The sequence below is a fragment of the Oncorhynchus kisutch genome, linkage group LG13 (genome assembly GCF_002021735.2).
Source record: "Oncorhynchus kisutch isolate 150728-3 linkage group LG13, Okis_V2, whole genome shotgun sequence".
In the NCBI taxonomy this organism is placed as follows: Eukaryota; Metazoa; Chordata; class Actinopteri; order Salmoniformes; family Salmonidae; genus Oncorhynchus; species Oncorhynchus kisutch.
Window position 1 is genome coordinate 68,135,272 of NC_034186.2, and position 13,909 is coordinate 68,149,180.

Consider the following 13,909-nt stretch of genomic DNA (forward strand, 5'->3'; position numbering starts at 1 on the left):
TGTTTTCCATCGTAGTTTAAATAACTTAGAATAATCACTGTCATGAAGCATTATGACCATCCTGTGTCACTTTCCTTGGACTAAGAAAATACACTTTATGACTTTAAGTCAAGAACCATCATAATCATATAAACCAGATAGGCCTATCACGTACATGCCTGCCCTTATGTCTGTCATCAGTCAAAAAGGTGTCTTGTCCTGCTCTTAAAATCTGCTCATGCACTCATCCGAGTCATCAGCAACATACATTTGGGGTACATTTTACATTTGAGTAATTTAGCAGATGCTCTTATCCAGAGCGACTTTTAGTTAGTGCATTCATTCTTAAGATAGCTTGGTGGGACAACCACATATTACAGACATAGTAAGTACACTTTTCCTCAAAGTAGTTATCAGCAAAGTCAGAGATGGAAATAGCTTGGCGTGGGGGTGTGGGGGGAAGTTTAGGAAAGTTCAGAAAAGTGATTCTCTGAATTATATAATTACGGGTAGGTGCATGTCTGACATCAATGTGTGTGCAAATTACAATGATAATTGAACTACTATGATCAATTTCAGAAAATGTTATATAACATAAACATACTGTTGACTTGTAGGTTATGGTGTAATGGAATGTTTTGCTTTGTGTGGTAGGTTTTGTGGGTTTAGGCTCTTATGTAGGTGTCATAACCAGCCATAAAATAACACAATATACAGGTCTACATATATGTGTCATGATATTGTTATTATGGCAGGTTATGACAAGTTATGTCAGCTGTTATGACACATTATGACATGGTTATGACCGTGTCATGATGCTGGGTGTCAAGTAAAGGGGTGAATGTACATTGTTGTGTTTCATGTTAGAGTATTGGGATAATTACGATAATTTATGGTTTTGTTTTCTCAGTCCCTAAGGTCCACCAATACCCACTTTGGGTTTGAATTGTTGTTGCGATGACTCAGATGTTGGCCAGCAATTGAGGCCTCATAGTTCTTGTGTTCTACTCCATGATTGATACGTTTTATACCTTGTCGACCAAGACGACTCCTAACTGAGAGCAATTAGCTGTTTATTTGTAGGTATGTTCCAATGTTTTATATTATATAACTGTTAAATTAGGTGTAGCAAGGTTTTTTGTGGGACGGAAGTTAACTTTTCATTAACAAATTGGAAGTTAGTGTTTAGTTTGGAACTTAATTCTCTGAGTCTTTTCTTTACCCTGTCATTCTCCAAAACAAAGAGAAGAGTATGCCAGCCGTTTCTTTTTCCTCTTGTGTTACTATAGGCAACAGAATCCCCCAGACAACTCTGATCTGAACCAGATCAGTGTAGCCAACAGCATATGAACTGCAAAATCACACATCTCAATCAAAACCCATATTCAACTCACTTTAGCAATGATTATTCACTCAAGCACTAATCTAATCTAATCAAATCAAATGTATTTGTCACATACACATGGTTAGCAGATGTTAATGTGAGTGTAGAGAAATGCTTGTGCTTCTAGTTCCGACAATGCAGTAATAACCAACGAGTAATCTAACCTAACAATTCCAACTACTACCTTATACACACAAGTGTAAAGGGATAAAGAATACATAAAGATATATGAATGAGTGATGGTACAGAAATGCATAGGCAAGATGCAGTATATGGTATCGAGTACAGTATATACATATGAGATGAGTAATGTAGGGTACAGTATGTAAACAAAAGTGGCATAGTTTAAAGTGGCTAGTGATACATGTATTACATAAAGATACAGTAGATGATATAGAGTACAGTATATACATATACATATGAGATGAGTAATGTACGGTATGTAAACATTATATTAAGTAGCATTGTTTAAAGTGGCTCGTGATATATTTTACATAAATTTCCTTCAATTCCCATTATTAAAGTGGCTGGAGTTGAGTCAGTATGTTGGCAGCAGCCACTCAATGTTAGTGGTGGCTGTTTAACAGTCTGATGGCCTTGAGATAAAAGCTGTTTTTCAGTCTCTCGGTCCCTGCTTTGATGCACCTGTACTGACCTCACCTTCTGGATGATAGCGGGGTGAACAGGCAGTGGCTCGGGTGGTTGTTGTCCTTGATGATCTTTATGGCCTTCCTGTGACAGGGTGGTGTCGGGTGGTGTAGGTGTCCTGGAGGGCAGGTAGTTTGCCCCCGGTGATGCGTTGTGCAGACCTCACTACCCCCTGGAGAGCCTTACGATTGTGGGCGGAGCAGTTGCCGTACCAGGCGGTGATACAGCCCGACAGGATGCTCTCGATTGTGCATCTGTAGAGGTTTGTGGCTTTTGGTGACACGCCGAAGTTCTTCAGCCTCCGGAGGTTGAAGAGGCGCTGCTGCACCTTCTTCACGACGCTGTCTGTGTGGGTGGACCAAGAGACTGTAACGTTCTTTGCTTCACGGAAACATGGCTCACTGGAGAGACGCTATCGGAGACGGCGCAGCCAGCTGGTTTCTCCACGCATCGCGCCGACAGAAACAAACATCTTTCTGGTAAGAAGAGGGGCGGGGGCGTTAACGGGACGTGGTGTGGCCAAAACAACATACAGGAACTCAAGTCCTTCTGTTCACCTGATTTAGAATTCCTCACAATCAAATGTAGACCGCATTATCTACCAAGGGAATTCTCTTCGATTATAATCACAGCCGTATATATTCCCCCCCAAGCAGACACATCGATGGCTCTGAACAAACTTTATTTGACTCTTTGCAAACTGGTATCCATATATCCGGAGGCTGCATTCATTGTAGCTGGGGATTTTAACAAAGCTAATCTGAAAACAAGACTCCCTAAATGTTATCAGCATATCGATTGCGCAACCAGGGCCGGAAAAACCTTGGATCATTGCTATTCCAATTTCCGCGACGCATATAAGGCCCTGCCCCGCCCTCCTTTCGAAAAAGCTGACCATGACTCCATTTTGTTGATCCCTGCCTACAGACAGAAACTAAAACAAGAAGCTCCCGCGCTGAGGTCTGTTCAACGCTGGTCCGACCAATCTGATTCCACACTCCAAGACTGCTTCCATCACGCGGACTGGGATATGTTCCGTATTGCGATAACATTGATAACATTGACGAATACGCTGATTCGGTGTGCGAGTTCATTAGAACGTGCGTTGAAGATGTCGTTCCCATAGCAACGATTAAAACATTCCCAAACCAGAAACCGTGGATTGATGGCAGCATTCGCGTGAAACTGAAAGCGCGAACCACTGCTTTTAATCAGGGCAAGGTGACTGGAAACATGACCGAATACAAACAGTGTAACTATTCCCTCCGCAAGGCAATCAAACAAGCTAAGCGTCAGTATAGAGACAAAGTAGAATCTCAATTCAACGGCTCAGACACAAGAGGTATGTGGCAGGGTCTACAGTCAATCACGGATTACAAAAAGAAAACCAGCACTGTCACGGACCAGGATGTCTTGCTCCCAGGCAGACTAAATAATTTTTTTGCCTGCTTTGAGGACAATACACTGACACTGCCCGCAACTAAAACATGCGGACTCTCCTTCATTTAAACGTGTCAACCCTCGCAAGGCTGCAGGCCCAGACGGCATCCCCAGCGCCCTCAGAGCATGCGCAGACCAGCTGGCTGGTGTGTTTACGGACATATTCAATCAATCCCTATCCCAATCTGTTGTTCCCACATGCTTCAAGAGGGCCACCATTGTTCCTGTTCCCAAGAAAGCTAAGGTAACTGAGCTAAACGACTACCGCCCCGTAGCACTCACTTCCGTCATCATGAAGTGCTTTGAGAGACTAGTCAAGGACCATATCACCTCCACCCTACCTGACACCCTAGACCCACTCCAATTTGCTTACCGCCCAAATAGGTCCACAGACGATGCAATCTCAACCACACGGCACACTGCCCTAACCCATCTGGACAAGAGGAATACCTATGTGAGAATGCTGTTCATCGACTACAGCTCGGCATTTAACACCATAGTGCCCTCCAAGCTCGTCATCAAGCTCGAGACCCTGGGTCTCGACCCCGCCCTGTGCAACTGGGTACTGGACTTCCTGACGGGCCGCCCCCAGGTGGTGAGGGTAGGCAACAACATCTCCACCCCGCTGATCCTCAACACTGGGGCCCCACAAGGGTGCGTTCTGAGCCCTCTCCTGTACTCCCTGTTCACCCACGACTGCGTGGCCACGCACGCCTCCAACTCAATCATCAAGTTTGCGGACGACACAACAGTGGTAGGCTTGATTACCAACAACGACGAGACGGCCTACAGGGAGGAGGTGAGGGCCCTCGGAGTGTGGTGTCAGGAAAATAACCTCACACTCAACGTCAACAAAACTAAGGAGATGATTGTGGACTTCAGGAAACAGCAGAGGGAACACCTCCCTATCCACATCGATGGAACAGTAGTGGAGAGGGTAGTAAGTTTTAAGTTCCTCGGCGTACACATCACAGACGAACTAAATTGGTCCACCCACACAGACAGCATCGTGAAGAAGGCGCAGCAGGATAGGGGGGGGGGGGGGGGGTGCTCCCTCTGCTGTTTTCTGAAGTTCACAATCATCTCCTTTGTTTTGTTGACATTGAGTGTGAGGTTAATTTCCTATTTTCCTGACACCACTCTCCGAGGACCCTCACCTCCTCCCTGTAGGCCATCTCGTCGTTGTTGGTAAGCAAGCCTACCACTGTAGTGTCGTCCGCAAACGATGGTAAGATACCTCATTGGCAATCCCCATCACGGCATTATCATGATTGATCATGGTTTTACCGCCTGTTCTCTCCTTCTCAACTCTGATCATTCAGTGGCGGTTAAGACAAGACTGTGTGCCATTCAAATAAAATAAAAGTTGATTTCTCACGTGCACCAAATACAACAGGTGTAGACCTTACAGTGAAATTCGTACTTACAGGCTCTAACTAACAGTGCAATTTAAGTTTAAAATAAAAATAGGTATTAGGTGAACAATAGGTAAGTAAAGAAATAAAAAAACAACAGTAAAAAGACAGTGAAAAATAACAGTAGCGAGGCTATATACAGTAGCGAGGCTATATACAGGCACCGGTTAGTCGGGCTGATTGAGGTAGTATGTACATGAATGTATAGTTAAAGTGACTATGCATATATGATGAACAGAGAGTAGCAGTTGTCTAAAAGAGGGGTTGGGCGGTTGGTGGGTGGCGGGACACAATGCAGATAGTCTGTGTAGCCAATGTGCTGGAGCACTGGTTAGTCGGGCTAATTGAGGTAGTATGTACATGAATGTATAGTTAAAGTGACTATGCATATATGATAAACAGACACAGTAGCAGCAGCGTAAAAGAGGGGTTGGGAGGGGACAATGCAAATAGTCCGGGTAGCCATTTGATTACCTGTTCAGGAGTCTCATGGCTGTTGAGAAAAAAGCTGTTGAGAAGCCTTTTGGTCCTAGACTTGGTGTTCCGGTACCGCTTGCCATGCGGTAGTAGAGAGAACAGTCTATGGCTGGGGTCTTTGACAGAGAAAGGTGCCATAGGGCCTTCCTCTGACACCGCCTGGTGATCCGGTACCACTTGCGATGCGGTAGTAGAGAGAACAGTCTATGACTGGGGTCTTTGACAGAGAAAGGTGCCATAGGGCCTTCCTCTAACACCACCTGGTGTGGTGGTCCATTCATTCAGCACTTGAGTTCGAATTTCACGGTAGAGAAGGAGGTATTATGTGTGTGAGAGATGGAAAAAGACGCGTTTTTCTGGGAACAATGATGATGATTCTGTTTGGGAGTGCATAGCATAGTGAATGATTATAACAGGCTTTTGAACAGATCTGGATCCCGGAGTAACGTTAGATTGTAGCGGTGCTAATCTTCAGCCACTTCAGCATGATCAAAGGATTAGGCAGAGCAGTGTTCTAATCATCCCCGGCGCCCAGCCGAGACATGGAAACGCACGTCTCCACCGAGAGGAATGTGTGATTCTGAAAACAGAGAGGCCAAGTAAGAAGAGATGAAACCCTCATTTAAAAAATAGACAGTTTGAGGAGGGGAGAGGCAAAGAAGAGGGGAGTCCAAAACAATTTTTAAAACTCTAATATTTAGTTCTATAAAAACTCTTGTAATTCGAAGTCGTTCATTTCTACTTAAGTTACTTTCTCACAAATATAAATACACCAACTTTTCCAATATGAGCTCTGCAAATGCTCTCTCACTGAATACATTACAATTTAACAGCTATTTGTGACCCAGTCAAACTTCAATGATTTCGATACATGTTAGTCTTCTTCCAAATATCTCATTACCTTTGTGTGATCAGTGCAGGTCTTTTGTAGTCGCCGGTGGTTCTGAGGGAAGCCCACCTCTGTACTATCCTGTGTGAGTTAATGTTAGCTAACTATGTGGTTATCTGCCTCCCCGTCCATGTATTCAGAGCCAGTGCCCCTGCCTTATCAGCAGTCTGTAGCTTGCATGCTCAATCGCCTGATTTGTCAAGGGTGACTCCAAAAGATTCTGATAGGCACTTCGCAAATCACCCAGTTGATCTAAAATATCGACCAGCCACAAAAAGTCATTACACACAATAATGGCGGGCGGGACCTTGGAAGATGTGACTTAATTAGGTTTCAAATGCCTTCAAAAATGCCTTCAAATCTCTGAGCCCTGGGAGAGTATCACACACACCCCTGAGTCTTCACTGACTTTACAGCTGGAGAAAGTACACAATATTAACTAGCTACAGAAATGGAATTGATTGATAATCCTAATGCTATTATCATTCTTCTGGTACTACTACTAATACTACTACTACTACTACTACTAACAACTTATATCACTACACATAATAGGTTCATATTAATACTTTCTGTTGAGGTGTTCAGTATGTACTTTTGCTGTAATTATTAGATATTCTTTAGACTGCCATTTTGTGAGGGTGGTTACAGTCATTAGCATGTTTTACTCTATTGCTTCGCCTATCTCTGTCTCTCTCTGTCTCTCTCTCTCTCTCTCTCTCTCTCTCTCTCTCTCTCTCTCTCTCTCTCTCTCTCTCTCTCTGTCTCTCTCTGTCTCTCTCTCTCTCTCTGTCTCTGTCTCTGTCTCTGTCTCTCTGTCTCTGTCTCTGTCTCTGTCTCTGTCTCTGTCTCTGTCTCTCTGTCTCTGTCTCCCTCTCTCTCTCTCTCTCTCTCTCTCTCTCGCTCTCTCTCTCTCTCTCTCTCTCTGTCTGCTCAGTACGAGATAATTATTAAATGAGGGAGAAAAGCAACACCAGAAAGTCTCTCAACAATAAATGACATGTTTTCATAATGACATTTAAAAAGTAATTGCATGTAAATTGTGTTCCAGGCTTAGGAATGAAAACATGCCTGGTGTTTAAATGAGTGTTCTATTTAACCTCTCTCTGTTGTCTGTGTGTTTGTCTCTCTGCCAACCACGGTGTCATTGGAGAACCTATATTTTAGAGAAAGGTCTCTTTTTCTGCATCACACACTGATGAGAATATTTTTTTATATGTGCACTGATTAAATGTACTTTCCTTCTGAGCTCATTCCAATTTGTTCAACCTCACAGGCACAGCTTTTGATAGGAGATGATCCTGACCAATATTTATGAATTCACCATGATATATCTAGCCTTTGAAAAAAAAAACTCAAATAACTCTGTTTTGATTGATTTAGAGTATGTGTGTGCATCGGTACTACTGTATAAATGTCTGTTTTACACATTAATCACACCAGGAATATAACTATCAAGACTGACTCTCCTCCAACTCCTTTTATGACATTATTGAATCGTATCCTAACAGTCATCATTCTCTCTGTTTCTTCCTTGCTGTGTAGAAAACCAAGATCTCCACATACGACAAGATGTGGGAGTTTATGAGCAGTCGGAGGCACTCTGTGATGGTGAAGGATATTGACGAAGGGATCCACCGAGTTCTCACCTCGGACTACGCCTTCCTCATGGAGTCCACCACCATCGAGTTTGTCACCCAGCGCAACTGCAACCTTACCCAGATAGGGGGTCTCATCGACTCCAAAGCCTACGGCGTGGGAACCCCCATGGGTATGTCCTCCCCTCAACATAGTACAACACACACATATACCTACTTCTCAAGCACAATTTCTGCAACTACTCTCGCCTATTTCGACAGTTAGGACAAAAGACTGAGCCATACTCCCACCCACAGTACATTCTCCATGACCCTGAGACATGACCCATGCAATAACATTCAGTATCATAGCACCCTGCATTAAGATAAGGTTTATTATGCTGTTTAATAACACAGCCCACTACACTATAGCATGTTTATCATTTAATAACACAGCCCACTACGCTATAGCATGTTTATCATTTAATAACACAGCCCACTACGCTATAGCATGTTTATAATTTAATAACACAGCCCACTACACTATAGCATGTTTATCATTTAATAACACAGCCCACTACGCTATAGCATGTTTATCATTTAATAACACAGCCCACTACGCTATAGAATGTTTATCATTTAATAACACAGCCCACTACACTATAGCATGTTTATCATTTAATAACACAGCCCACTACGCTATAGAATGTTTATCATTTAATAACACAGCCCACTACGCTATAGCATGTTTATCATTTAATAACACAGCCCACTACGCTATAGCATGTTTATCATTTAATAACACAGCCCACTACGCTATAGCATGTTTATCATTTAATAACACAGCCCACTACGCTATAGTATGTTTATCATTTAATAACACAGCCCACTACGCTATAGCATGTTTATCATTTAATAACACAGCCCACTACGCTATAGCATGTTTATCATTTAATAACACAGCCCACTACGCTATAGCATGTTTATCATTTAATAACACAGCCTACTACACTATAGCATGTTTATCATTTAATAACACAGCCCACTACGCTATAGCATGTTTATCATTTAATAACACAGCCCACTACGCTATAGCATGTTTATCATTTAATAACACAGCCCACTACACTATAGCATGTTTATCATTTAATAACACAGCCCACTACGCTATAGCATGTTTATCATTTAATAACACAGCCCACTACGCTATAGCATGTTTATCATTTAATAACACAGCCCACTACGCTATAGCATGTTTATCATTTAATAACACAGCCCACTACGCTATAGCATGTTTATCATTTAATAACACAGCCCACTACGCTATAGCATGTTTATCATTTAATAACACAGCCCACTACGCTATAGCATGTTTATCATTTAATAACACAGCCCACTACACTATAGCATGTTTATCATTTAATAACACAGCCCACTACACTATAGCATGTTTATCATTTAATAACACAGCCCACTACACTATAGCATGTTTATCATTTAATAACACAGCCCACTACGCTATAGCATGTTTATCATTTAATAACACAGCCCACTACGCTATAGCATGTTTATCATTTAATAACACAGCCCACTACGCTATAGCATGTTTATCATTTAATAACACAGCCCACTACGCTATAGCATGTTTATCATTTAATAACACAGCCCACTACGCTATAGCATGTTTATCATTTAATAACACAGCCCACTACACTATAGCATGTTTATCATTTAATAACACAGCCCACTACACTATAGCATGTTTATCATTTAATAACACAGCCCACTACACTATAGCATGTTTATCATTTAATAACACAGCCCACTACACTATAGCATGTTTATCATTTAATAACACAGCCCACTACGCTATAGCATGTTTATCATTTAATAACACAGCCCACTACGCTATAGCATGTTTATCATTTAATAACACAGCCCACTACGCTATAGCATGTTTATCATTTAATAACACAGCCCACTACGCTATAGCATGTTTATCATTTAATAACACAGCCCACTACGCTATAGCATGTTTATCATTTAATAACACAGCCCACTACACTATAGCATGTTTATCATTTAATAACACAGCCCACTACACTATAGCATGTTTATCATTTAATAACACAGCAAACATACTACATATATAATGCTTTCATATTTTTCAATAATCGAGCACACTAATCTATAATACGAAACCGCTGTACGTTCACAGTTTACAGCAGGTATAAAATGTGCAGTGAAATGCTTGTGTGCTAGCTCCCTCAACACTGTAGTACAATAATCAATATCAAATATCAGATTTGCTCTCTCCCGCTTTTCAAACAGAATGACTCCCTTGCACTAATGGGGCTCGTTAAGTAAGCTTCTGCCAGTCCTTCTGAACATCATCTTTCGTCATGTAAGCCATGGCTCCGTGTGTGTGTGTGTGTGTGTGTGTGTGTGTGTGTGTGTGTGTGTGTGTGTGTGTGTGTGTGTGTGTGTGTGTGTGTGTGTGTGTGTGTGTGTGTGTGTGTGTGTGTGTGTGTGAGAGAGAGAGAGAGAGAGAGAGAGAGAATGTGTAAGCACCCATGGACCCTTAGGGGCTAAACAGCTGATGAAATATCTGACATAAATAAATGAATGGAAAGGGTGTTGGGTGGTGGCAGGCTAATTTACACGTTGTGTGCGGAGGTGCAGGATTTGATTATGGAGCTCAGCAGCAGATTGTCTTAATCCTGTTACACATGCAGCCCCTGGCAATGGCTGCCACAAATGAAAAGGAAAAACTCCTTGTAAGTACCTGGGTTATAAAGGGAAGATTGTTCTGGTGCGTTCCTACAAGACAACTTAACACAATGACCTGCATGCAAAGGATGCTGGGGGTTTTTGTATTTATTTAGGGAGACTGGAAAGTGGAGGTTGTCTTTCTTTCTATGTTTGGGAATTGTGGCTTTTATACACTATGTAAATGAACTCTAAAAGGTTTTGGTGTAACAGTCTCCCTGTTATTTAGCTTGTTGTCTAACACATTGTTCAATATGCAGCAGGACACATGCCTTTAGAGAATACAACACGGTGTGTCCCGTTTCCCTAAGAGGATGGATAATTCTGTCCTTTATAACATCAGTGGCTATTTGCTCCATTTGTGTATGTTTGACGTATTTCTCGGTCAGAAAGCACATCTATAATAAACCCAGTAAGTGACTGTATGAGAGAGCAGCACAGAGGGTGTGTTTTCTCTGTGTGATTGTGTTTCCTGTGTGATTTGTCCTATAACAATATGTGTGACCAGGGTGTTGGCGACAGCTGGAATGGAATATGCTCTATGGATTGTGATGCATTTGCGAGGAACAATGCAGGAATGGGTTTGTCGTTGTTTGTGTGCGTGTGCGTATACGAGTGTGAGTGTATGTCTGTGCATGTGCACATAGGACGTTCATGTGTGTGCATTTGTATTAAGTGTGTGCGGGTCTCCAAATATGTTTCTCTGTATGTGTGTGTGTATGTGTTTGTCAGGCAAAGGGTTAGGTTGTGCATCGCACACATTGTCGGTCCGTGCTGAAAAAAGGATGTTTAGCATCATCACTCCCTTGTGGCCCATTCACACGGAGCGTAGAACAAGGCATTTAAATTGCTAATCCTACCCTTTTAGTAGCCGTTACCATATGTGTCCTGTATTCCCATACAGCCTGGCCATTTAGCATATATCTCATTGACTTTAACAGAGAGGAGTTGTCTGCCTGCATTAGTACCTGGGTGTATTTGGTTCTGAGTCCCTCTGGCAGCCGCTCCCCAAGTCTGCACTGTAATGGACAGAGTTAGTGTTAGTTAGCACGGACGTCCAGATGTTATCCCTCTCTAACTCTAATGGGATATTTACTGCATTGGCAACGGCGGTTAATTCAGAGTATAACATTTAGCCATAGAAGAGAAGAGTAGACCAGTGCGAAGTATATACATCTGGTAGCTGATGATGTTAGATGAAAACAGATGAAAGTAGGACCATTGTGAAGTTGTATCTAAAGGGGATTGTTGTTGGCCTACATAAGGTGGAGTGGAAGGGGGAGGGACACAGGAGCTGTGTAGCTGTGCGTCCACATTAGAGAGTGAAGCCCCGTAGTGACCGTAGTCCTATTTTACCTATGGGGATAGATCTCCCCGCTCAGCCTTTAATGTGTGTGTATGGACGTCCTCCTTGGAGAGGTCATTAAGTAGAGTCATGCACAGTAGCGTATCATCTGTCAGAGGTTTGTTTATGCGACTCGTGCCACTCGGCCGCTTGTGAGTAAACTGTTATTTCCTCTGCTTCATACATCCATATCTCAGGAGGCTTTGTCTCTGTCCTCCTTCCTTCCCTCATCTATCTCTCTCTCTGTCTCTCTCCCCCTGCCTATCTCTGTCTTTGCCGCCGTCTCTCTCTCTCTCTCTTTCTCTCTTTCTCTCTCTTTCTCTCTCTCTCTCTCTCTCTCTTCCTCTTTCTCTTTGCTCTCAATTTTCATTTTGTTTCATTAGGCCTTCTTAATCTCTTACAGTATCAGGGAAGTGTATATTTTGCATGTCATCAGGCTGGCGTTTGGTGCCGTGCAGTGCGGGGAAGTTGTCGTGATGGTGGGTCGTTTAGCTCCGGATCATAAAAGACAGAGAACATCTCTGTAAGACCTGAATGGAATGCTGGGAAATGGGACATCTCTGAGGACGGGACCCGTCTGCTGTTTGAGCAGTGACCATCCTGTCCTAGTCCTGTACAGCAAAAAGAGAGAGGAGAGGGATATGGGGTATGAGGACAAATGGAGAAAATATGACAGACCTAGCTGGGGCGGAATGAAGATATCAGTCTAGAAGAGTCTGTGAACTACAGTTTACCAGAAAGTATATGAGAGCACAATCAAGCACAGGGTGGAATATGTTTGCGGAAGTGTTTTGATAATAACAGTATTCTCCAGGCATTTAGAGGTAATTGTAGGCCCTGAAAGTAATACTTTTAAATATTTACACACATCCATTTCCTCTCTTTTATATTTCCCCCTGATCGACTTAACATGCAAAACAAATCTGGAGCTGTATTACAAAGAAGGAAAACAAAGTCTTAGAACAGGGATAAAAATACGACATGTACTTGAGCGTGCCAGGAACATTTTCCATGCTGTTTTGTGGAGACACAATGCATTAGAGATTGGTGTGCTATTACTCGCTTTGATCTGACAGATTACAGCTATGTGTCTTATCCTGGATTCACGATGGTCTGTCAGTTCCCTCTCCTATGTTTCTTCTGTTGGAGAATTAAGCTTCGACATGAATGGCTACGCCATGTTGAGAGGGCCTGTTTTCCACTCCTCACATTTACATATTCTGTTTATCGCTGAGAAACACAGCGGTGCTGAACTTTCTCCTCCATCTCTCACCCAGTAAGACTCAACAGAAAGAGAGTGCTTCAATTCCATTTTCTAACCGCTTCTTCACCTGTCGAGTCATTGGAAGAAACAAGAGAATACACCGTATATATTAACCACAATACAAATATTCTGTGGCCTCTATAGCGATCTCAGGCTACTGCCAACACATGTCCATGTTAGTTAACTTGAACTATTTTATCAAATTTTTTCAAGAAAAGTTGCAATACCTTTGCACACATTAGAGTAAGCCAGAATTCAAATCAAGCAGGGAATTCATCAAATTACATACATGTTGTTGTTCGGGTAGCTTACGCTTGTCATCATCCTTCACATTGTGAGAGGGTATGCAGAAATCATTATCTAAAGACAGTTGGACCACAACCACATGATTTCACTGTCCATTTAGTTGTTATGGAGGATTATTAAGTGCAGACAATGACATTCTAGATTATACTGAAATACCATGTTCCACTGCCCTGCAGAATATTTATGTTTGGCCTCTGCAGCAGTGCTGTTCAATTAACAGAATTTAATGATTAAACCAGCCATAAACTGAGCCTGCACAATGTGATATCATGCTGGAGCTTTGCTGGATCAGAAAATTCTCATATTAATTTCTCCCCATTCTGGGTTCTCTGGGGTTTCTCATTTTGTTTTGCTACCATAGACCTGGCTCTGGCTGGTATTTCAGGGCTGCATTTTCCTTAATTTCCTCAGTCCTA

At 42.3% G+C, this 13,909-nt stretch overlaps 1 protein-coding gene across 2 annotated transcripts in view; it reads left to right on the plus strand.

The window, feature by feature from the left end:
• The window catches only part of grik2 (glutamate receptor, ionotropic, kainate 2), a 262,114-nt gene that overhangs the window by 179,614 nt on the left and 68,591 nt on the right, over positions 1-13,909 (plus strand). For both annotated transcript variants that reach the window (XM_031787057.1, XM_031787058.1), the window contains exon 15: positions 7,778-8,003. In XM_031787057.1, coding sequence (XP_031642917.1) covers positions 7,778-8,003 — 226 coding nt within the window. The remainder of the gene's footprint in view (positions 1-7,777; positions 8,004-13,909) is intronic.